Source organism: Gracilinanus agilis, chromosome 2 (assembly GCF_016433145.1).
Source record: "Gracilinanus agilis isolate LMUSP501 chromosome 2, AgileGrace, whole genome shotgun sequence".
Taxonomy (NCBI): domain Eukaryota; kingdom Metazoa; phylum Chordata; class Mammalia; order Didelphimorphia; family Didelphidae; genus Gracilinanus; species Gracilinanus agilis.
Genome location: NC_058131.1, coordinates 684,473,413 through 684,497,799, shown reverse-complemented (window position 1 = coordinate 684,497,799; position 24,387 = coordinate 684,473,413). Strand labels below are relative to the sequence as shown.

General features: G+C 42.2%; 1 protein-coding gene across 2 annotated transcripts in view; it reads right to left on the bottom strand.

The window, feature by feature from the left end:
• CRTC3 (CREB regulated transcription coactivator 3) overlaps nucleotides 1–24,387 on the bottom strand; it is a 107,509-nt gene extending 83,122 nt beyond the window's left edge. For both annotated transcript variants that reach the window (XM_044659144.1, XM_044659145.1), the window contains exons 1-2: nucleotides 24,130–24,387; nucleotides 11,739–11,849 (exon numbers count right to left, since the gene is read on the bottom strand). In XM_044659144.1, the coding sequence (XP_044515079.1) occupies nucleotides 11,739–11,849; nucleotides 24,130–24,261 (243 nt within the window). In that variant the 5' untranslated portion in view covers nucleotides 24,262–24,387. The remainder of the gene's footprint in view (nucleotides 1–11,738; nucleotides 11,850–24,129) is intronic.

The window sequence follows — 24,387 nt, the reverse complement described above, 5'->3', positions numbered from 1 at the left end:
TCTCTCAATGAGAGCTGGAGAGTGGGTAACTATGGTTACTAGGCTGAGCTGTGCAGAGCTCATGGAACTTTCAGGTTGACTTTGACTAAGGGCTGTAGAAATGGAGGTTTGAACTGTTTCACCATCCATTCTGTTGTCTTGTGAACTGCTAACCCCCAGACCAGGAGTTTTCCCATTAGTTGTGTCAGGGGATGTATGATAGATAGTTTCTATTCCCTTCAACACCTCTGGTACGACTTCCAACTCAGACGCTGTCTGGAGTTCACTAACTAGCCCTTTAGTCTGTGTGGCTTAAGTTAGTTGATTTGTGTCTCCAACCAATGAACAGACTTCACTGATGTTATTATTAAGCACACTAGCCACTGGAGATGACAGCTGTCCACTCTCCCTTCCCTAAGCTACTGGTTTGAATTCTTTAGCTAAGGGGTTGAGAAAGGTAGGTGTAGAGTTTTCTGAGCAGCTGCCAGCAACCAGCAACTTAGTGGGCTGCTCTGGCAAAGTCAAGCCTCTGCCAACATTCCATTTGGATTGCTCTCTAACCTCATCCTGGGTCTTTATGCCTAAAGCAAGGGAATGGGTTTGGATATTGGGATTTGACTCCTTCAGGGTTACAAATGATACTCCTTTCTGAATACATTGTAAATCCCTGTCACTCTGTTCTTTATTCAAGCTAACCTGTTGTTTTAAACTTGGAATAAAGAGAGGAGCTTGAGATTCTGATGACTCCAACCAAAATTGCAAAGCTTTTGGAGGCAAGCTGTTGCAGATCGTCGGATGGTCCCTATGCTTCTCATCCAAGCCTTTTGTAGTGGAATGAGAAAGCAGACCCCTTTTATAGTCATCCTCAAGAGTCCCATAAATCTCTCTACGCATTTGCACTATGTCCTCCCATTCTTGGTCTTCTGCCACAGAAATATCATTGTATTCTGTGCAGCTTGCTAGAGATTTATGTTCTCACATGCCCAGTCTTTGAGAAACATCTACCCAACTCAGATTATTTATATTCACATCCATGTCATAGCCATTAGTCCTTTTTGCTTCAGAAATCTCGGTTCATAAGGACTTCAGCTTCACACCTTGGGCCAAATACACCTCCATTTCTTCAAGGGATGGAGATTAGCTGTACTTTTTGCATGCATGGTTGCAGCACTGACCATCATGCTTGGTGCCCTCAACCTTTCTAGCATTGTTGGACCATTTGGAGTTGTAATACATCCTTTTAGCACTCCTATCTCTCTGGCTGGAGCTGTCAGTCCTGCCAAAGTCTATTTGCTGCTTAAATCTACATGTTCGAATCACATGACATAATTTCCCACATAAATAACAGCGTGAAGAAAAGGATTTGGGCTTGGAGACAGTAGCAGGTTGCCTGGACTGATTACGCCCCCTGCTGGCCTGGAGGGCAAAGTTCTTGATTTCCTCAATTTCTTTTTCTCTTCTGGCCTGCTTTAATTGTCTCTTGAGGTCTGCTATTACATCGTTTTTATCTGAGTCAGACTGCCTGGCTGCTCTGGCCTCCTTCTGTTTGGAATTGTGAAAGTATGATGCATGCTGCCTAACATCTTTCAGTGGCAATGACTCCCACTGGGGACAGTTCTACCTAAAGTAATTCTGCACTAGTAGTGAAGCACCCTTTACAAACTGCCTGCGGATGTGATCAATGGTTTCTGGGGCATGCACATCCCTGAGGCCTAAGATGGTTTCAGCTGCCTCAATCACCCTATCAAGGAAGCTGCTGGGATGTTCTTCTTCTCCCTGCCTCAGTTTCTCGAATTTATGCCAGGAATTTGGCCTTTTGGCATGCAAACGCATTGCCTTGAGTAAATCAGTCCTGCATTGGACTAGATATCTCAGGTTTGCATGTGATGTGAAGTCAAGGTCATGATGGACCGTGGGCCATGCAGTCAAGTTGGGGTTCGAGCGAGTCTCAGCCAAGAATTTTTCCTTTTCAGAGGGAGAGTAAAATTCCCCCAAAAGAAACTCCACGTCATCGAAATTTGGGTTAAAAAGCATTAAAACGAGCTTCATTTCTTTTATACTCTTGAAGGGCGAGAGGAAGAACTTGGGAAAGCATCTTCTCAACACTTCAAGATCATTTGGGGTAAAGGCCTTGTAGGATTTAACATGAACTATACCCTCCCCAGGTTGTAGGATGGTTCTGTCTACAATGGGCAGTACAGAAACAGTGGTCTCGGCGGTTGGTTCAGCAGTCAGTGTCTGGGTGTCCTTAGTAGCCTGTGTTGTCTTATCAGGTTTGGTAGTCCCTAGATACTTATTTTCTACAATCTCCAACTGGAGGATTGTATGTTGATCTAACTCTTTCCCTTCCCTAATCTGTTTTAGGACTTGGAAAAGAAGTTTCGTGTTTTCCATCATTTCCAATGAGCCAAAGTCAGGTTTAGTTACTGAGATAGAGCCAAACAGTTGCCATGGATGAGAAAGCACCCCCTTTAAGACAATTAGGGACTGCACAACCACAAAAATCAAAGCCATAGCCGTAGGAATGAAGCAAATGAATTCTGCCAATGTTATGGCACACCACTTGTAATAATCATAGATCTCAAGTAAGTGGTGAACAAATTTTGGTACCTTGTGGAACCAAAAATCTAAGGCTCCCTGCATAATGGAACAAATCAGTACAGAGAAACTGGACAATATGAATAGCACCCTAGCAAAACCCATTCTGAGTGAATCTGTAGGCTGTTAACTTAACTATGCTCTCCAACTGTTATAAAGGGGCTAAACAGGCTGGTAATAGGGTAGCTGGCAGTACCCATGAGTCTACTGGGCCAGGGAACTAACAACTTCACTATATGTTGGTCTAAGACAGCCAGGGATGTGAGATCCTGAACAGAGATGACCAGTCAGTCTCCTTGCTATCTGTAGGCTCCTTTGAGGTGAGAAGTGAGGAGCCCCTCCCTGCTGGTGAGAAACTGGAAGCCAAGAAGAAATGAACCTGGTTCACTTCCTGAAACAAGATGGATGCCTAGTCTAACCCCCTCTGGAAACAAGTGATAACTATCCTCCTCCTCCTCAGCCCCAGGCTCTGGTTGATGTTATAAGTGAATCACTGAAACTCTCAGAATCAGGCCAAGGGGTTTATTTAAACAACAAGGGTAAGCTGAGGGAGGAAGGTTCAAGTTTGGGAAAGCTGTTGCTATGGGTAAATGGCCAGTGCTGGCAGAGGGCCTGAGAAGGTAAGATCAGGCTGAGGGAACCAGCCCCTCTGCCAGGCATAAATTTCACTGCCCTGATGTAGAGTGGTCTACCAGCTTGACAAATGAGGGTAATGTTTTGGTTTAGGGGTGTCCCTCCCTGGGCTAAGTAAACAAATTTTCCCACGTTCCACCTCCCAACCAAATCCCCCCTCCCGGGGCCCAAGGGGGAGGCCAAGGGGCTAGCTGGATTTCTGGGTCAGGTCAAGGAAAATCAGAACCCCTAGGTTGGTTCTCTAGGGATATTTATAGTGCCAGCTCCAATGGTCTAGTCCCGAGACCAGGGACTTGCTGGGTCAACATTCCGTTCCCCTAACTGCCAGGATTGCCTCGGGTGATTTTGCAAAAGCAAGAGAATTTGCATCAATCCTGCATTACAACAAGTACCATATCTTATCTTTTTTTTCAGGGGGGGCGGGGTTCTCCTCTTTGAGGAGTGCAGGTGTTTAGTCAATATTGACAATTAGTCAAATGAATTACAAGCAAACAACAGAAGTCTTTGTCACTTAATCTAAGCCATAGTCCCATCAAGGGCAATAATATTTGCACTACCTACTTTACAAGGCTGCTTATGAGGAAAGCATTTTGTAAACTGTCAAGTTCTGGACCTGAGTTATTAATATTATTTCATGGGGACACTCCTAATTGTCCTTTTTGACATATATCAAATGCTTAATAAATGCTTACTGATTATCTAAACAAATAATATCTCTTCAGCATAGGTCAAGAACAGGAAGGAGGGGTTGAAATCTACAACTCAGGTAATCAATAGAAACAATAACTTGTCACAAAGTAGAAGTAGAGACTTCCTAGCTGTGTGACCCTGAGCAAGTCATTTAACCCCCATTGCCTTGCCCTTACCACTCTTCTGCCTTAAACCAATACATAGTATTGATTCAAAGAAGGAAGGTAAGGGTTTAAAAATAACAAAAACAAAGTGAGGTTAGAGGAAGATGCACATGTACTTATGTGTACATGTATATGTACACTCATATATTTAAATACATATACTCTAATACTTTTACTAGTATAAAAAACTCACTAGGTCTAGAGACCTAAGAGTGTTTTTCAGGAAATATTCTACCAGTTCTTTTTTTTACCTAACACTAGAGCAGAGCAGCAGAATCCTCAACAACATTGAATGACAAAGCTCAAACTTTCCTGAAAAAAGGGATTAACCCAGATAAAAAATCTAATCCTGCTATTCTAATAGCACTTCTTGGTTTTGTATTTTAAAGCTGATAGAACATGGTCACAGCTTCAAAGGCTTATAAATTGCACCTTAAAGAACAATTAGCTAACCTTTAGGCATTTCCAATATTTCTCTAGAGAAAACAGAATTGTGGGTAGCAGATAGGGTTTTCTGTGGTTGCAAAACCAGCTGTGTGATTTGGGGTAAATCACTCTGGGCTTCAGTTTCCTCATCTGTATAGTGAGAGAGTTGGATTAGATGACCCCTAAGGTCTCTTCTACCTTTAACTCTATGATCCTATAATCCAAGATATACTGCAAAAAGCCTGAGGCTAAAGTCAAACCAAAAAAGAAAATTCTAGTCAATGTGTGTCTATGTGAATAATACAAAAAGAGCCAGACAGCACTCCAAAGGAAACATCCCCAAATCTGGGTACATGATTTTAAAAATATGGCCCTCAATGGCAGCTAAGTGGCTCAGTAGATATTGAGCCAGGCTTGGAGAAGGGAGGTCCTAGATTCAAATCTGGCCTCACATATGTCTTAGCTATGTGACCCTGGGCAAGTCACTTAATCCTAATTACCTAGCCCTTTCCACTCTGCTGCCTTGGAATCAATTCTTAATATTTATTCTAAAACACTAGGTAAGAGTTTAAAAAAAAGTTACCTTCTGAAATGGAATAGTTAACAAATTTTAACACTAACAATCTGTAACAATGTAATTGTTAAAAATAAATAACACAAAATGGATGAGATTAGCATAGGTAGAAATCAACCTAGGAAAAAAATTCTATCCTAAGAGTTGATCTATAGATGAACCTCATGTCTTTTCATGTCTAAGCTCAAAAGGACCTTTTGGTTTGCATCTATTTGACTGCAAATTCTGTGGGGCCAGAGTTGTTAGCTTAAATAAAATCTTACTGGTATACCAGCTAGTGTGAGTTCTGTATACCAAAAGTGCTTAATGAATGTTTGTAGAATTATATTAAATCTTATTAAACTGAAATTATTATTATAAGTTCCCCAAAGTCAGGAACCCTGTCGTTTTTCTTCTTCTCTCCTTAGCACTCAGTATAGTGGTTTGCACATAGGAGGTGATTAATGAATGCATAATGAATTCAACTGAATCTTATTTTGACACCTTCTTTCCAAGATGATATGGAAATTTTATCTGGACACAGAGCTGGTACTGTAGAGCCAGTAGGGGGAGCCACACACACAACTGGTTCCTAAGGAGCAGGGGTCAGTAACCTTTTTGGCCGTGAGAGCCATAAATGCCACATTTTTTAAAATGTAATTTCGTGAGAGCTGTGCAGTGCTCACAGTGCACGCTCCTGTAACAGTGCTCGCTCCTGTAACAGCGCCTGAAAAAAAATTGACTTTATGGCTCCTGCAGAAAGAGCCATATCTGGCCCTCAAAAGAGCTAGATATGGCTCGAGAGCCATACATTGCCGACCCCTGCTATGGACCTTCAGCATAGGGTTACCCCTAATTTTAGTTGTGAACAGGTAGCAATGCTTCATAAGGAAAAACTAGTAAGCCTGAACCATGACCAAAGTTCACCTACTAGATAGACTGGGGAAGAATCTACTCAACCTAGATTTTAAGAGGCAAGATTGCTGGGATGGGCCTGCCAGACCATTTGACCTATATTAGATATTGAGGTCAAGATCCCCATAACAAATAGTCCAACCACAGGGGCAAGGGTCATGTGTTTTTCTTCTCCAAATTCCTACATTAAGGAAGAAACAGGGCACTTAGATATATTTATAGGAAGAAGGCAGGAGGGAAAGAATAGGATGGGTCAGGACCTTGAGAAGTAGGAGAGAGAAAGGGATAAGAACCAGCTGAGATTCAGAGAACATTTCTGGAGTTGCTTGGGGAGATAAGAAAATGCAAGGCCAGAAGTTATAACAACTAATTTGCCAATTTAAGATTCACAAGACCCTTTCTTTACAATCACCCTATGAAGTGGGTAGTGTAAGTGCTATGACCATTTACAGATGTAGAAACTGAGGATCAAAGAGATGGAACAGTTTTCCCAAGATCACACAGGTAATAAGTTGGAAATTGGATTCTTGCCAGCTTTTCTGATTTTATTTTCAGCACTCCCAACACTATACCCAGAAGCAGTCAGAGCTGAATCAGGAGACCTAGTTCAATTCCCACCTCCCTCAACCTCTGAAAGCATTTGCTCACCTGTAAAATGGAGATAATGCCTGCATTGTCTACCTCATAGTGTGGGGAGGAAAGCACTTTTGCAAACCTTCAGCCACTAAATAAATGTGGGATAGAATGATGATGATTGCAGCATACTTCTATACCATCTAGTTATAACCAGTGGGGATCCAGGATGGGATCTGAGTTTTCTCCAGTCTGAAGTTTGAGTTAGTCAACAAAGCATAGGTGCCTCCTAACTCATGTCTTGTAGCCCCTTCTTCCTTCTTCCCAGAATCTCCATTTAGAGGACCAGCCATCCCTCTTCACCACCACATCCCTGTCCAGGTACCTCCTTCTGCCTCCCATGCCCCTTTTCAGCTCCCCTTTAATGCACTCTCTTTCTTTTTGTATTCTCCTATGCTTAACACAGAGCCAAGCATAAATGCTTACTGACTGCCAGCACTGACTCAGGGTGGCTGTCTCTCTTCTTTGAGGATCAAGTCAACCTGGGTGTCAGACAACTCTCTCCTTCAATCAGGAAAGGGGCCTCCAAAGCCACACCAGCTTTTCCTCTCCCTTCCACTTGCTAGGGTGGGCTGCCCCTTAGAAGGTAGCATTTAAAGGGCACAAAAATGCTTTTGTAAATGGTACACCACAGGGCCTCTCCCTAACAAAAAACACTGCTAATGAAGAAAATCAACCAATGCAGAATCTACAAAGCAAACTCTAGGCTATCAGCTTTGCCAGAGTGAGTACAAGAGAGAACAGGAGAAATAGGTGTAGAAAATAGGTCTCCTTTCTCTTCCAGAAACCAGATGGGAAGATCATGGAAAAAGAAAGCATTCTCCAAGCTCCAGAAAGGGCTATCATCTCAGGTCCATTTCTCTAGCACAGACATGACCTTTCCATTCAGCCCAAGATTTGACTCTCTGATGCTGAGACAGGAGAACAACCAAATCCCCTTTTCTGCCTATAAGCCCTAGCCCTCTCCTGTTCAGTCCTGAAGTAATACAAAAAGCTACACAGGACCAAAGGGATGATTTTCAGGAAAGTATCCAAAATCTCAACTGCATGTGGCAGGCAAGCAAATCCTCTTCACGGATGTCACTTGGAGGGAACTTGCCTGGGCACCCTAGAGAACAAACAGACCTTACACTGTGTCTCCTCCCTTCTTACCTCTACCACCTAGATTCCCTAGTTTGCATCAAAGCTCAGATTAAAGGACACATCTTCCAACAAGACTTTCTTGAATCCCTTCCTACTCAATTTATTTCATGCTTACTTTTGTTTAGTTTGTATATTTACACAGTATGTTTATACATGTACACACATGATGAACTATTGCCCCTGATGGAATCTAAGAGGTCCAGAATGGGGTCTGTATCCCCAGAGCTTACTTAGCACAGGGATTGGCTCATGGTAGGTACTTAACAAAGCTTATTATTGTGCTTATGCAAGCATTTCTGTATGAAATAGAAGATCACTGGTTCAGTAATAGCGCAAATTTAGACCTAGAAAGGCCATTAGAAGTTGTCAATTCCAAACTGTTTATTTGATGGATGAGGAAACAGACCCAGAGAAGTGACTTGCCTAAGGCCAAACAGCTAGTAAACATCTGGGACAGAATTTGAAACTAGGTCTTCCTGATTCTACCATATTTCCTTCTAGAAAGGGTTTCTTCAAAGAAGTTTGGGTGGAGGGGGAAGGTGAAACAATGACAATAGCATAGTGATTTCAGTAAGCTCCTAATCTGTAAGGCATATCCAATAACTCTTAGAAACTTAAGGGTGTTTTATAAGCATTAGTTCAGTTTGTCCCAGGATAAGATATAAAAGATTGTTATTTTTTCCAATTTACAGATGCAGAAACTTAAGTACAGGTGGAAAAAAAAAAAAAGGAAACTGTCTGGAGGGAGACACAAATGCAAAGAAATGGTAAAAATGAAAATGAGTATTAGTATCTCCTATGAAACATGCTACATGGGCTAAAGATAACCCAATAAAGGCCCAGAGGGGACAGAAAGGCATCCTTAAAGCAAATTAAGAGGTAAAGCTGATGTATAAGATTTTTGACTCAGAAACCGGAGTTTTGGTAACCATGTCAAGAAGATGATAATTTTAGACTGTTCCCTCTCCATCCACAACATCTTGACTCCAGACAGATCTTGCACCTTCAACTTTTCTTTTGTTTCATTTTTTCTCTATTTACTCCCTCCTTCAATCCTCTAAAGTAACTTGTTCATTTCACAGGTGAGTGACTGAGTCCCTGATTTTACAGATGACGATACTAAGCTAACAGATGCATAGATTCAGAGCTGTTCACCTAGCTAGCTGAAAACTCCTCCCCCTGCTAACCATTACTCACTCTCTTATCCCTGTTAACCTCTGCTTTACCCCTCCCCAGGACCCACTCTGTTCTGTCAACCTTTCCATTGGGCCTTCAAGAATCCTGCTTCTACTAGTAACTGATTTCCTTTCATTCTGTACTTCTTCCTCTTGAACCCTTTTCATCTTCTTGTATTTATAGACTGCTGATTCCCTTCAGAAGACATGGAGTCCTTGCTTTCTCCAGGCCTGAGAACCTTCTCTTTGCCCAACAACATGCTAGGCCAGAAGAGAAGTATAAGGCAGACTCCTTACTCTTCACTGTCTTTTCAAGATGCAACTTCTGCCATTATCATCAGCATCATTCTCCCTTCTTTTACAAATTTAGCACTCTGGCCTTAGTCTTCCTCTATATCCCATTCCCTTCCTGATCTTATATGTGAGGACATCAATGACCCCTCCAACAGACTTCTCAGTCCATCATCCTCAGTGATCCCATGGTCCACATCATCAGTTCAATTCTATTACCCACAAGGACAGGCTTATACTTGACCTCATCAATCACAAATGTGCTGCCTCTAGGTTCCCAAACTCTGAAATTCTTCTCTTTGATAGTTCCCAAAGCCCACTAATGTCTTCAGTTCCCCCTCCACCCACCTCTCCCAGTCCACCTCTAGCCTCCCATTTCTCCCTTCACAGCCCTGATCATATAGTAAACCACTATGCATGGCTCCACACTACAAATCGCTTGCCCCTTGTCCTATTGACATTTATGCTTTGCCAGACCCCAAACCTCTTACCACCCAACTTTTTTGGCTCCTCTCCTTGTGCTGATGTCACTGAAGAGAACTACATAAGTAAACATTAGATCAACTACAAATCTCAGCTGGGCCTTTCCCTACTCTGTGATCCTTCTATTTTTCCCTAGTGCCTGTTCGTAACCTTCTCTTCTCTCTCCCATCTCTCCTCTCAACAATCTGCTTCTTCTTTTAGTAAGCTGAAGTCATCATAACAATGAGCCACTTTTTCTGAGTCCTATTCTACACCTCAAACCCCTCCTCCGATTCTAGACTACTTAGAGCATCTGAAAAGGTAAGCCTTCTCTTTGTCAAAGCCTGCTGCTGACCAGTCACCCTCTGGATACTGACCACTTTCTCTTGTCTATTTCTCTGACCATTCTTTTCCACTATCTTGGTGGTTTGTATTTGTATCCCTAGAACTTAACTTAGTGCAAGTGCTTAATAAATACTTTCTCAAAACATGTGATTTATCACTTGTTTATATGGATATGTGGTTTGGGATTTTGGTTTTAAAGGATTACTCTTTTACAAAAATGAATAATATGGAAATTGGTTTGAGTGAATATATATATATATACATATATATATAAAACCCAGTGAAATTGCTTGTTAACTCCAGGAGTGGGGAGACATGAGGGGAGGGAGAGAATAAATCATGTAACCATGGAAAAAAATTAAAAATAAATGATTTTTCTATCTCCACAACAAATCTTTCATTCATACTCTTTTTTGGGGAAAGAGGTGACAAATGGGGTTAAGTGACTTACAAGCTGGGAAGTCTCTGAGGCCAGATTTGAACCAAGGACCTCTTATCTCTAGGCCTGGCACTTTATCTATTGTGCCACCTAGCTGCCCCCATTCATGCTTTTTTTCTACACTTCTATACCTTTATCTCTTGCCTGAGCCACTGCAATAACCTCCTAAGTAGACCCCTTTCTTCTCCAATCTATCCAATGAATAACTGCCAAAAGAACATTCTGTGAAGCACAGAATGTCACTGACCTGTTCAAAGATCATTTGATCTCCTGGAAGAAAAAATGCCATCTCTGAAGCCTTTCAGTGCTCCTCCCTTAGCTGATGGAATCCTCTAGGCTCCCATCATGTGACACAATTAGCTCCTCCTGAACCTGACTTTCCTCTCTCACATCCAGGTGCTCCCTGCTCTCCTCACTCTTCGAAAATGCTCAGCTTCCTTCAAGGCTCATCTCAGGTATCATCCCTCCTCCTCCAAACCTTTCCTGATACCCCCCCCAATTGTTAGTGCTCGCCCTCTTTAAAGTAGGTTATATTTAGTCATCTGTGTCCAAGTTGTATTTTCCCAGGAGAAAAACGGGTCCTTGAAAAGAGGGATTGTTTTAAGTTTTTGTCTTTATAAGCCAAGCATTTAACCCAAATAGTACGTGTCCAATAAATGTGCGCCTAAGAGTCCCTATTCAGCCCTATCAAAAATACACTTTTAAATGATGTTGTACTGAAATAACAACTTCCTTGACACTAGTAAGCAAGTAAACACAGTTTTCACAACAAAAATTAGGGCAAGGTGCTTTTAAAATGAACAAGGATTAGAATGAATTGACTTATTTGCTTCAAATATACATAATGTAACATTAAAGGTAGCAAATAGTTCACCTTTCAGGAAACTAAGATCACCAAGCTATCCCTAGCTTTAAACTAAAACTGTAAATGGCCCTAATATGAATCATAGCAACAAGATTCAGAACTGGTTGAAATACCAATTCTACTTTATACTTCACTTAATTTGCATCACAAAATATTAAATGCTTTGTGCACATAGAAAAAGCACTTATCAGTAACTCAGTTACTATATTTGTGAAATAATGTTATCTGAAGTTCTTTTTACAAAGACCCAACAGAAACCATAACAGAGAATGCTGCCAACAAATATTCCCCAGCAGAATAGGGAACTTACACCCAGCACTAGTTCTCTAACCCAACCCCCACTACCATCTAATTTGTAAAATACCAAAAGAGAGAGCCATATCTTTACGGTCCATTCCATTTCAAGACAACGAGTATGTGAAGTTACCTGAAATTCTGCTGCACTGTTGCGCAGCTGGTTCACATTAGGCAATGACCCTCCATGGTACTGGTTTCGAGACTGGGTGAGGCGGAGTTGCTGAAGCTTTTGAAACTGAACCTAGAAACAAAAATTTCAAAGAGGTTCACAGAGGGAAGCAAAGTTTTGATAGAAACAAGAAGGCAGTGCCAGATCATCATTGTCTAGGCCCATTAAGTATGCACCTAAAGGTCTTCTTGGTTAAAAGAGGATTCCATAGTAGGAATAAGCAAAGCCTGGCTCACAGAAAATCTCACATGATCCAAGTTGAAAAGTAGCTGAACAGGAATCCATCCTACAATATCCCTCTTAAAGGTTTATCTAGTTTCCACTTGAACACCTCCAGAGCAAGGAAACTGTCTCCTGGGGCAATTAGTTGATTCTGTTTTTCAAGAGCTCAGAAGTTGGTCTTTATATTTAAAGCTAAGCCTGTTTCCCTGCAGCTCCTATCTATTTTTCCTAACTAATGTCCTCTGAACCCAAGCTGAACAAGTGTAATCCCTCTTTCACACATGATAGTCCTTCCAATATTTGAAGACAGTTAGTTGGATTCAAGCCTTCTCCAGGCTAAACATTCCCTTTGGTCTCATATGGCACAGTCTTGAGTTCTTTCTCCATCTGTTCTCCTCTGAATAGGGCTCACCTACTCAAAATTTTATCTTAACTGAACTCCAGGGCAGTTTGGTAGCACAAAAGATGAGAATTCCAGGCTTGGAGTTAGGAGGACCTGGTTTCAAAGATGGCTTTGGATACTTATTAGCAGTGTAAGTCACTTAACCCAATTACCTAATCCTTACAGCTCTTCTCTCTTAGAAATGATAATAAGACAGAAGGTAAGGGTTAAAAACAAAAAGCAAAAACAAAACCTATATGTGAACTATGTACTTCTGAAGTATTCTGCTCAGGGCAAAGAATAGCAGAGTAACCACATCCCTCCATTTGGACACTATGGCTGCCTTGTCACCTTTTCATTCATTCTGAGTCTAATAATAACCATAACATCCAGCATGAAGAGTCTTTTCATTTTTGTGAAGTATATATTGTTACCTCCCTTGATCTTCACAACAACCTGAGGGATAGGTGACATTCTTGTCTCCATTTTAAAAATAAAGAACCAGAGGTTAACAGATGATGGGTAACTCACCCAGGGTCAGTAAGTATCTAGGGCAGGATGTCAACTCAGGACTTCAAATCCAGTGTTCTATCCATTCTAGCACTTAGCTGCTACTAAATTATTTTTTTTTTCCACTTAGGACCTTAGGTTCTAGAATGAGAGAGGTCCTTGGAGGTTATATTTAATCCAAATGTCTAATTTCTCTAAGAAACTGAGGCCAAAAGAAGTCACATGACTCAACCAAGGTTACATGGGTATGAAGTGACAAGGCAAGGATTTGGATCTAGTTCCTTTGAATTGAGTACTGTGAATTGAGTCCACAGAATATCTAGTAGGAACAGCTGGCTCAGAGTAGAGAGGAATCAGAGACCGTTGAGAAACTCACAAAAGTCCAGACTAAGAGAAAAAGAGCAGAGAAGTACAATGGCCACCTTCCTCTCTGTCCCCAGTGAGACACATCTGGTAATTTTCTCTGTTCTCTGTACTCTGTTTATACCCTTCCCATCTCAGACTTGGGTTGTTGATTATGTAAACTCAAGGGCAGGCCTTAACGTTTTTCTCTTTTCAGATCCTATTTACTATTTAGCATTAGCTATTCCTCCCAGTTTTCTGTCATCTGCAAATTTAATGTTTGCCATTCATGCTTTCACCAAGATCGCTGATAAAAATATTATAGTGTTATCATTAAAAACAGGACAGGGTCAACAACCAACCTTGGAAGCATACTACTCAAGGACTCCTTTCACGTGGACAGCTAACCAATCCCAGCTTCTCTCTGGATCTAATGCTTCAATATGATCCAAATCCACTTGGCCATACTATTATCTAGCCTTCCTCTCTCCATTTTGTCCACAAAAATGAAAGGAGATTTTTCCAAATGCTTTGCTGAAATCTAAGTGTAAAGCCCCTCAACAGCATTCTTCTAAATCTCCTAGTCTAATGAATCTGTCAGAAAAGGAAATGGTGACTCCAGCACCATCTGCTCTTGATGAACCAAGCTAGTTCTCAATGGCTGCTGTCCTTCCTTTCTAGATGTTCTAAGAAGGCCCCTACCTTACAGCCTCAGGCACTCAAGATAGTTTTCTCCTCGGTTTCCTTCTCTGCCATTCTCACTCTTGCTGCAGTCCACAGAACACTTGGCCCAGAGTAGAGAGGAATCAGAGACCCTTAAGTAACTCACAAAGGTCAGGACTAAGATAAAAAGAGTAGAAAAGCACAATAGCCACCCTCTTCTCTGTCCCCAGTGAGATATATCTGTTAATTTTCTAGAAGGAAAGACTCCTCATCATCTTGCTGATTAATTCAACTAAGATTGGGGAGGAGAGCAATAAGCATCTGTGGTCTATGGACATATCAAGGTGTGGACTTTCACTGTGGAAAATGTCTGAAAATTCAAAGCCTTGATTTCCATTTCAGATCTACTCCAATGATCACAACCTTCAAGTTTCCTGTGAGCGTGTTGTCTGCTTTTTGATCAGTGACTATTTTTGGAAAGTGCCTGCCTGTATTCTCAGTGGTTAGGCACTTGGGTAGACAGGCACTTCTTGATTCCATTTCTCAGCAAACATACTTACTTCTGCAAACTCTAAAGCAGTCCTGATCTGTTCCATCTAATCTAAAAAAAGAATTAATTTGTTTTCTGATTGCTGTTAAGTGTGGTTTATCCTTCACAATTCCACAAATCCAAAGTTTTCTTTGTGAAAAAGACAAACGTCAGAGAGACTTGGTCTAACCCTAACCCAGTTGAGATTTTCAATCCTATTTACTTCTCTCCCACATCTATTATATTTGACTCCCTCTTAGAGTCTAGATCAGTGATTCCCAAAGTGGGCGCTACTGCCCCCTGGTGGGTGCTGCAGCGATCCAGGGAGGCGGTGATAGCCACAGGTGCATTCATCTTTCCTATTAATTGCTATTAAAATTAAAAAAAATTAATTTCCAGGGGGCTAAGTAATATTTTTTCAGTAGGCCAACAAAGTTTGGGAACCACTGGTCTATATTATTAGTAGTCTTTAAAAAACAAGCTAAGTTTGGTGGCTTTAGCAAAGGATGAAAAGGCCTTATCAGCTAACAATCATCAGCATTCAGCTTTTACAAAGTGCCTTCTTTATACCAGTTCCTGAGCTAGGTTTTAAGGATATAAATCTGAGGCAGTTTCTAGCCTCAAAGAGCATATGTTCCTCTTGGAGGATACAATGTGTTCACAGATAAATATGTAAAAGACATATCCAAAATACAGTGATAGTGGTAAGGAGGGAGAAGACAAATAACTGGAAGAATCCAGAAAGGTCTATTGAAGATTATGGTACTTGAGCTGAGTCCTGAAGAGAACTATGAGCTCCAAAAAGTGAAGGAGAGTGCGCCTTCCAAGCCAGTGCAAAAAAAGGCCAGATATAGACTGTTACATGTAGGAAACAAGCACTTTTGGCTCTAGCTTGGGAGAAAGAGTAGTATATAAGAAACCTGGAAAGACAGGCTGAAACCAGAGTGCAAAGTGAGAATCAGAGAAGCATGTATCTTATCTTAGGGAGCCATAGTGAAGGATCTTGACTAAGAGTGTGATCTGGTCATCTTGTGCTTTTAAAATAGTAATATAACAAATGAAAAGGTAAATTAGAGAATACAAGGATACCAGTCAGAAGACTACTGTAACATCCCAGGTGAGAGGTGATAGTCAATTTGGTGTTTATGAAGCACATATTTCATAATCAAGGAGGTGGTCATATGAGTGTAGAAAAGGGGGTAAAGAGAGATGCAGAGAAGTTAAGAAGACTCGAAAATTGAATGAATAAAAATCAATGGCTAAGAAGTGAAAGTTGAGGACAACTCTTGGGTTGCAATCCTAGGTGACTGAAAGAATCTAAGCACCCTCAGTAGAAACAGGTAAGTCAGGAAGAGATATGGTTTTAGGGGAAACACACATTCTGTTTCAACATGTTGAATTTGAGATGCCTATGGCATAACTAGATGGGAATTTCCAACAAGCAGCTGGAGGTGTAAGATAGGAGTTTTGCATAGATAAGGGCTGGATATATGATCTGGGAATTATCTGCATAAAGATGCTAGTTAAATCCATGGAAGCTGATGGGTTCACCAATAGAGAATATAGAAATAAAAGAGGATAAAGACCAGGAGAGAGGAGAGACACTTGGGGAAACCCAGGTAGAGGGGGCAGGCTTGAAAAACATGGTTTACAAAAACCCTCTATCTTAACTACCTTGGTCTCTTCTCCCCAATATTAGTGACATCTACAATATTTTTTTATTTCTCAAGTATACTGCACTGACAGATGGATAGGATCTACTAATCAAACCAAAGGTGAGTTTCAAATATGTTAGCAGATTAGGAAGGAGTTAACAGGAAGAATTTTCTCCATCTGGAGTTGGAATTAGGTGTCTAAATCTATAGCCATCATTCTCCTTGACATCTCTAGGGCACCCCTGAAATTCCTCCCTTAGCTTCTGAAACTTTTATTTTCTTGAGCTGCTCTCAAATCCAGGATATTCAAAAGAGAACTAGTCTCTTCCCCCTCAAATCTATCCCCTTTCAAAATTTCCTTTTTATGTTAAGGGCACCACTATCCTTGCAGTCACTTAGGCTCATAATTTTGGGGTCAATCCTCAGCTCCTCGCTCTCATTCTGTCCACAAATCCAATCAGTTACCAAATTTTGTCATTCTTACATCCACAACATCCCTTGCATTCTCTCCACTCACATACTATTCACCATGCTAAATCAAGTCTTTATGTTCTCTCTCTTGGACTCACTCAGTTAGCCTCCTATTTGGTCTCCCTGGCTCGAGACTCTCCTACTCCAGTCTATCCTCCACTACCAACCCTACTCAAACTCCAATGGCTCCCTAGTATCTCTAAGATCAAATAGAAACTCCTTTGTTTAACACTTAAAGCCCTTCCCAACCTGGCTCCAACCTAACTTTCTGGATTCTGTTTATTTTTTAACCTTTCATGCACACTATGATACTATACAGCCAAACTGACCTTCTTACTGCTCCAATCCAGTGCTTTTGCTCTGGCTATCTCCAATGCCTGGGAAAGGACTCCCTCCTTACTTCTTCTGAAAATTCCAAATTTCCTTTAAGACTGAGCTCCAGTGCCATCTTTTATATCAAAGGTTCTTGAGTAGTTTTTACCATGGACCTTTCTGGTAGTTTGGTGAAATATAGACCCCTTCTTAGAATAATGTTTTTAAATTTATAAAATAAAATACAGAGGAACAAAAAGAAAAACAATTACAATGAAATACAGTTCTGAAAATATTTTTAAAAACAAGTTCACTGACCTCAGGTTGGGAACCCCTGTTCTACAAGATCCCCTCAACTGTTACTGCTTTTTCCACCCTCCCCCCAAATTGTCCTGTGTCTATTTTGAATATATATGTAAATATCATTCTCTTACCCTCTCCCCTGATGGTAAACTCCTCAAAGGCAGTAATTGTTTCACTTTCATCATGTATACTGTTATATTGAATCTCTGGGAGCTTGAAGTTCACCTTTGATTAACAGATAAGTCAGTTGGATAGAATGTTCCCAGAGAGGCATGCAGGACTCAGGAGGAGGGGCAGTTGAGAACCCTGGCAGAGGTTCTGGATCTTTTACCTGTCCTGAGGCTGGAGATCAGGGTGTGGATCCTGGTCTTGGAGATAGAGAGTTGCAAACACTACTCTGCAAGCTCTTCCTGTGTTTTCCCTGTACCGTTATCAACCTGTATTTGACCACCATCTCTGTCTACTGCCCCTAGATATTGGGAGTTTCACCATCTTAGCTATCTAGGTTTCCCAGGGCCCGGGAGGGATCCGGGAAGTGGGCAGGAGACGAAGAAGAGGGTGGAAAGGGTGGATATATCTTAACTGTTAAGGCTTAAGATCTACAGAAGAAGAAGCTGAAGATTTCCCAGCAGTTTACCTACTCTGGTTTAGCCCTGGCCAGGCTGGACCAGAGAGAAACTATCATTTGATTCTTCATTGCCTGCAGTTAGAGTTTCATTAGTAGCAATTTAAAGTAGGGTCTCCTAATACCTCAATTCTTTACCCTTGTCCTTCTTACCAAATATATATAAAGTTTAAAGTACCTTCCCAAATTGGTTTCAAAAGCTTATTTTGGGAAGGGAGCCAACGCAGTCAGATTACCAACGTTATCCCAGCTGAAGAGCCCAATTTAATAATATCAATTAACCCCAAGTGGGTCCTGAAGGGATAAACCACTTTCACCTGAAGGAGCCTGCCTGGGCAACTGTTATAAAGGAGAAGTACTATCCTATCCTCTCTGTACATCATCTTCTACTACATCAAATAGAGTTAGTGACCTCCTTTGAATATAACAGTTTTTGGCATAGCCAGGCTTTGGACCGGTTGAATCAGCTAAGGATAATGGGGATTGTGAGGATTGTGTTTATCTTAAGCACTCTAGCCATGTTCATGTATTCCTTCACTCAGGGAGTGATGAGGCTTTGGTTTTATACCATACCAGAATATCTAATAAAGCTGGTACAAATATATGACACCTATAGATATTTAACTATATCACTGGCAGAGTTTTTATCCTACCTGCCAACGGTGGTTGGGGCTTTGGTGACTTTTATACAAGCGATATTGGCTATGAAGAAGGTTTATTCTTGGGTTTGTGGCAAAGCAAGATCAGATACAGATAATGTCATGTCCTTGATGAGAGACCAATTAAAAATGATGATAGGGGGCAGCTGGGTAGCTCAGTGGATTGAGAGCCAGGCCTAGAGATGGGAGGTCCTAGGTTCAAATCCGGCCTCAGACACTTCCCAGCTGTGTGACCCTGGGCAAGTTACTTGACCCCCATTGCCTACCCTTACCAATCTTCCACCTATAAGTCAATACACAGAAGTTAAGGGTTTAAAATTAAAAAAAAATGATAGAAATTAACAATAAAATCAGACTGGGACAGGAGTTAAGATAAACACACGATTTTACAGTTAGAACTTATAGAAGGCATGTATCTTCCTAAAGACAATAAGGCTCCTAAGAAAGTAATGGTTGACATAAGTACACAGACTGAGACTGCAATTGAGAGAGAGACTGGTGTTGCTACACAAACTGAGGAGGAGGCAATGGCATTGGCTACTGTGACATTGTTTCCCATTGTGGACCAAACTCAGTTTAGGGCTGATGGTGAAGCTGTAAATATGAAAACTTACAAGGCTTTCACAGTACAAGATTTGGTGGTGCTTAGGAAAAGGTTCCCCAAGTTTTTCCTCTCACCCAACAAGGCGGCTAAAGAATTAAAGAGGACATTCAGCCTTTTTAACCCTTCATATCAGGACGTGGAATTTGTGTTAGAGGAGTTTTTCACACCTAGTATCCATTAGTTACTTAACATTTGTTGATTGAATGATTTTCCTGCCTCCCTGACTGCTTCTTCTATGTCTGACTCCTATTTTTCCTTCTATTCTCTGAGTGTGAGAACTGCCTAAGATATAGTCTTTGGTGAGAACTGCCTGAGATACAGTATTTGGCCCCTTGCTCTTCCCTAAATTATTTTTTTTTAATTTTTTTTAAACCCTTAACTTCTGTGTATTTTGGCTCCTAGGTGGAAGAGTGGTAAGGGTGGGCAATGGGGGTCAAGTGACTTGCCCAGTGTCACACAGCTGGGAAGTGTGTGATACTGGATTTGAACCTAGGACCTCCTGTCTCTAGGCCTGACTCTCAATCCACTGAGCTACCCAGCTGCCCCCCTACATTATTTCTTAAAAAGAAAATTATTTCTTTAGATAATTGCTTAGCTGGAAGCCATCATGTCTAAGTCGAAGACTTGCAGGCTTGCCTATCAAGTTTGTCTGATTATCTCCAAGTGTCTCCCAAACAACTGCACTTGTATGTCTTGTTGTCACCTCAAATCAATATGCCCAAGACTGTATCCTGCTATAGCACCCTCCCAACCTATTTCACCCATTTCACTAAGATATTCAAAACCTCCCAGTTGTCTTTGTGTCTTCCTTTTTCTTAACATCTTCTATCTAAGGGCATCAATCATACATCCTATTATTTGTTCATTGAAATCCCTCACCTCCAGCAGTTCCTCTTTATCTATACTGCCTGCCATTGGGCTAGCTGAGGCTGGTACCACCTTGTATTTTTTTTTCAAAAGTAAAGTAAAAGCTCATCATCAATTCTCCACATGCCCACACCAATAGAATTTCCTATTTGGCTCTCCTCATTAACCAGAGACATTAGATTGTGAGCTCCTAAAGAGCAGAGGCTGTCTTTTGCCTCTTGTTGCATCCCTAGTGCTTGGCACAGTTGTCTGGCACACAACAGGTACTTATTAATGTTTATTAATGATTGAATAGGATTACTCCAGAATTTTCAACTTGGAAGGGGTCTTAGAAACAATCTAATTACTTCAAGTGACAGACGAAGTAACTGAGATCCAGTCACAGAACTCATTGGAACTAGAACTTTGGCTTTGTCTCCTAGTGGCACTGTGATCCTGAGCTAGTTTCATCTCACTGGTCTTAAGTTCCCTCACCTTAATATGTGATTTGGTTAGATGTTCTTTTAGGTCCTCTACAACTTTAAATCCAGGATAAATCATACTTAGATTTTGTAAAAATAAATGTTTTCTCATCACTTCCAAAACTGACTAGATATTTGATACCCTGGGTATGACTGTATTAAAACAATTTTTCTTGACAATATGATGCAATGGAAAGAGCACTATATATGAAATCAAAGGACTTGAGTTAGAATTATCTCCTTGTTACTGATTATAAGACTTAGGGGAAGTAATCTCTGGGTCTCAATCTTCCCTTCTGGAGTTGAACTAAAAGGCCTGTGAGGCACCAAACAGTTCTAGATCTATGATCCAATGATCCCTCATGGAAAAATTCAGAAGAAGCAACAGTATAACTTTCTGGTCTGGCACAGATCAAACCTAGGGCTGGTTCCTTCTGTAACCCTGACACAGTGGAAAAGAGAATCCTTTGCAATCAAGCTGCTACAACCTTCAGGTGATTAGCTGATACTATAAGAAGTAGCAGAGAAGTTTTGTTCCTGAAGGACTATCAGAAAAAGGAACCAAAGTGCAAGGCTTGACTAAGTGAAGATGTAGCTGTCATTTATAAGGTAATATGAATAAAATGTTCCAAAGTATACTTTTTGTTCATTATTGTAAACTTTTTCCATGTTGCTGTATAAACATAGTCTGTGTTAGACAAAATTAAAACTGAAGTGGAATACATATCCCCCCGATTTCCAACCAGTGCTATTCCCACTATATGGCATGCTGTCTGGCTGCTATTCTTTTCAATAAATATTGATTAAGCACCTACTATGTTAGCCACTGTTCTAGACACTGGAGGTACAAAGAAAAAAAATGAAAAATCAGTCCCTGACCTCAAAGAGTTTATTATTCCCCAAACACGTCTCCTTTTCTGCCTCTGCATTTTTTTTCATGGGTTTTGAGGTGAAGGATTGCTATCTTTTAAAATCCTCCCCTAGCTCAAATGCTGCATCCTCTAGCAAGCAAGCATTCCCTGATAATCCAAACTAAAAATGCTCCTTCCATTCTCTGAATACTCAAGGAGTTTTATACAACTTTATGGGACCTGACAAATATAATTACGTAGCACAGTATACAGAATAGAATAGCAGCTCTGGAATCAGGAAGGCTCATTTTCCTGAGTTCAAATCCAGCCTCAGACACTTACTAGCTGTAGGATCCTGAGCAAGTCACTTAACTTTGTTTGCCTCAGTTTCCTCATCTGGAAAATGAGCTAGAGAAAGAAATGGCAAACCACCCCAATATCTCTGCCAAAAAAAAACAACAAACCCAAATGAGATCAAGTAGAGTCTGACACAAATGAAAATGAAAAAAAAATGGTACCTAACAAATAACTTTTTACTATATAATTGGGTGCCTGTCTTATCTAATTTGCTGCAGTTTAAGTTCCTAAAAACTCAGGGACCATGTCCCTTACCTTTCATCTTGGAGTCAATACTGTGTATTGGCTCCAAGGCAGAAGAGTGGTTAAGAGCTAGGCAATGAGGATTAAGTGACTTGCCCAAGGTCACACAGCTGGGAAGTTTCTGAGGTCACATTTGAACCTAGGACCTCCCATCTCTAGGCCTGGTTCTCAATCCACTGAGCTACCCAGCTGCCCTCCCAAGTCATCTTTAAATCACACAAATAGGGCTTAATAACAATGCCCTACATATAACAGATAATCAATTAATATTTGTTAAACAGTTTCCTAACAGATTTCACTAACTACCTCTAAGCCCTCCTTGCTCCAAAAAGACACACACACACACACACACACACATATATATTTTTTGCTAGACTGATATGCTGTGAGGAGGCAGTGTGGTATGATGGATTAAGCACTGAACTTTTAGTCAGAAAGTCTGGGTCCAAGGACTAGTTCCTACACCATGTTAGATCCCTAAGTGTCAGTTCCTTCATTTATAACATGGAGATGGTACTACTTTTTTCACAGGATTGTGTTTTACCATAGAGGCTACAGAAATGAATTAATATTATCATTTTCCTAAAACTTTTCTTTTGGGTTTTTAAAAACATCATATCACCTCTTTGCCACAAAAACCTCCAATGGAGGGGCAGCTGGGTAGCTCAGTGGATTGAGTCAGGCCTAGAGACAGGAGGTCCTAGGTTCAAATCTGGCCTCAGACACTTCCCACCTGTGTGATCCTGGGCAAGTCACTTGACCCCCATTGCCCACCCTTACCACTCTTCCACCAAGGAGCCAATACACAGCAGTTAAGGGTTTAAAAAAAAACAACAAAAAAACAAACCTTCAATGGCTTTCTCCATTACCTACAAGAGTGCAAAGTGAAGCCTTGCATTCAAATTTCTCTATCATTTAGCCCCACCTTTCCTATCCAAATTATCTGATGCTACCATCTAATGTGAACAACAGCTCCAAGCAGGGAAGGTCCACAAATATACTATTATTCATTCTTGACTTTAAAAACCTTTTTTCATTTGGTTCTATGTTCACTGAGTTTCCTTTCTCTCCCTTACCTATCCAAATCCTATTTTTTTCCTTCTTTTTTTAAAAAAACTTTACTTTTCATATTAGAATCAATACAAGGTATTGGTTCCAAGGCAGAAGGAGTATTAAGGGCTAGGCAAAGGGGGTTAAGTGACTTGCCCAGGATCACACATCTAGGAAGTGTCTGGGGCCACATTTGAACCCAGGACTTTCTGTCTCTAGGCCTGGCTCCCAATCCATTGTGCTACCTAGGTACCCCCCCTTTTTTTCTTTCCATATGAAGTCTTCCCCGACCATTCTGGGCCCCTGTCCTCTTCAATTCAATGCTATTGACTCTGTATTAGTCCTATAGGAGTAGCATGACCCTGGGACTCAGGACTTGCCTATTACACATCCTGGCTGTGTCCCCCTGGACAAGTCATGTACCAGGTCTCTGAAAGCTGAGGTGAGCCCCTGCATGGGTGAAAGGAGGTTCCTCCCCTGGTGGTTTTCCCAAACCCATGAAATCATAGGTCTCCTTGGGATCACAGTTGTCCTTATTCTTTCCGCACTTGGGAAGTGCCTTAACTGTTTCTCAGGTACACAAGGATCTCTCGTCTTCTTGGCAGGACTGCCCAGCCAGCTCCCATGCCTTCGCTGGCAGGGAACTCGGGGCCTCGTCCCCAGCTGTCCCCCACCCCCACCCCGACTCTGCAGTAGACCATTCCAAATGGCTCTCATTGAGATGCCGTCCTCTCTCAGTGGTCCGTGGTGGTCTGCTGTGGTAGCCTCCGTAGGGCAGGCCCTGCCGGTGGCCTTGGTGCCCAGCCCAGAGCTTAACAGATGCTGAGGGGTTGTTTGCAGCAACCCCCAGGGGGCCCAGAGCCCCAGGCCGTGGCTTCCTACACCTCAGACAGCGGGCCTCCCTCTGGCTAGCCCACGGTCCCTTGACAGAAGAGGAAACCGAGGTGCGGGGGTCAGGTAGCCTGGGACCTCAGGGGCAACCCCGCGCAGGCTCCCCGCCTGCCCACCCGCCCGCTCGAGGCGCTGGGCCACAGCCCTCTGGCCGGGGGCCACAGCGCGGGGCTGGGGGCTGCGGGCGAGGAGGGGAACAGGAGGAAGAGGGGGGCGACCGGGCCCCGAGACCTGTCACCGGCCCGGCCCCGCCCGGCCGCCGCCGCCGCCGCCGCCACAGCCCTGGCCCGAGGCCCCGCAGCCCCGCCCGGCCGGCCCCAGCCCCAGCCCCAGCCCGGCCCCGGCGGCGCCTCACCCGAGACAGCGTGAGGTCCGTCATTAGCTGCTCAAAGGCCCGCGTCTCCTCGGCCTGGCGCTGCGTGTGCAGCGCGATTTTCTCGCTGAACTTGCGCGGGTTCGCGCTGCCCGAGCCGGGGGACCCGGCCATGGCGGCCCGCGGAGGCGGAGGGCGCGGGCCTAGCCGCAGCCGCCAGCCCCGGCCTCGACCCTGCTCGCCCGGCCTCTAGCCTCTACCCCTTCGGTCCGCACGCCTGGCTTCAGCAGCACAGGAGAG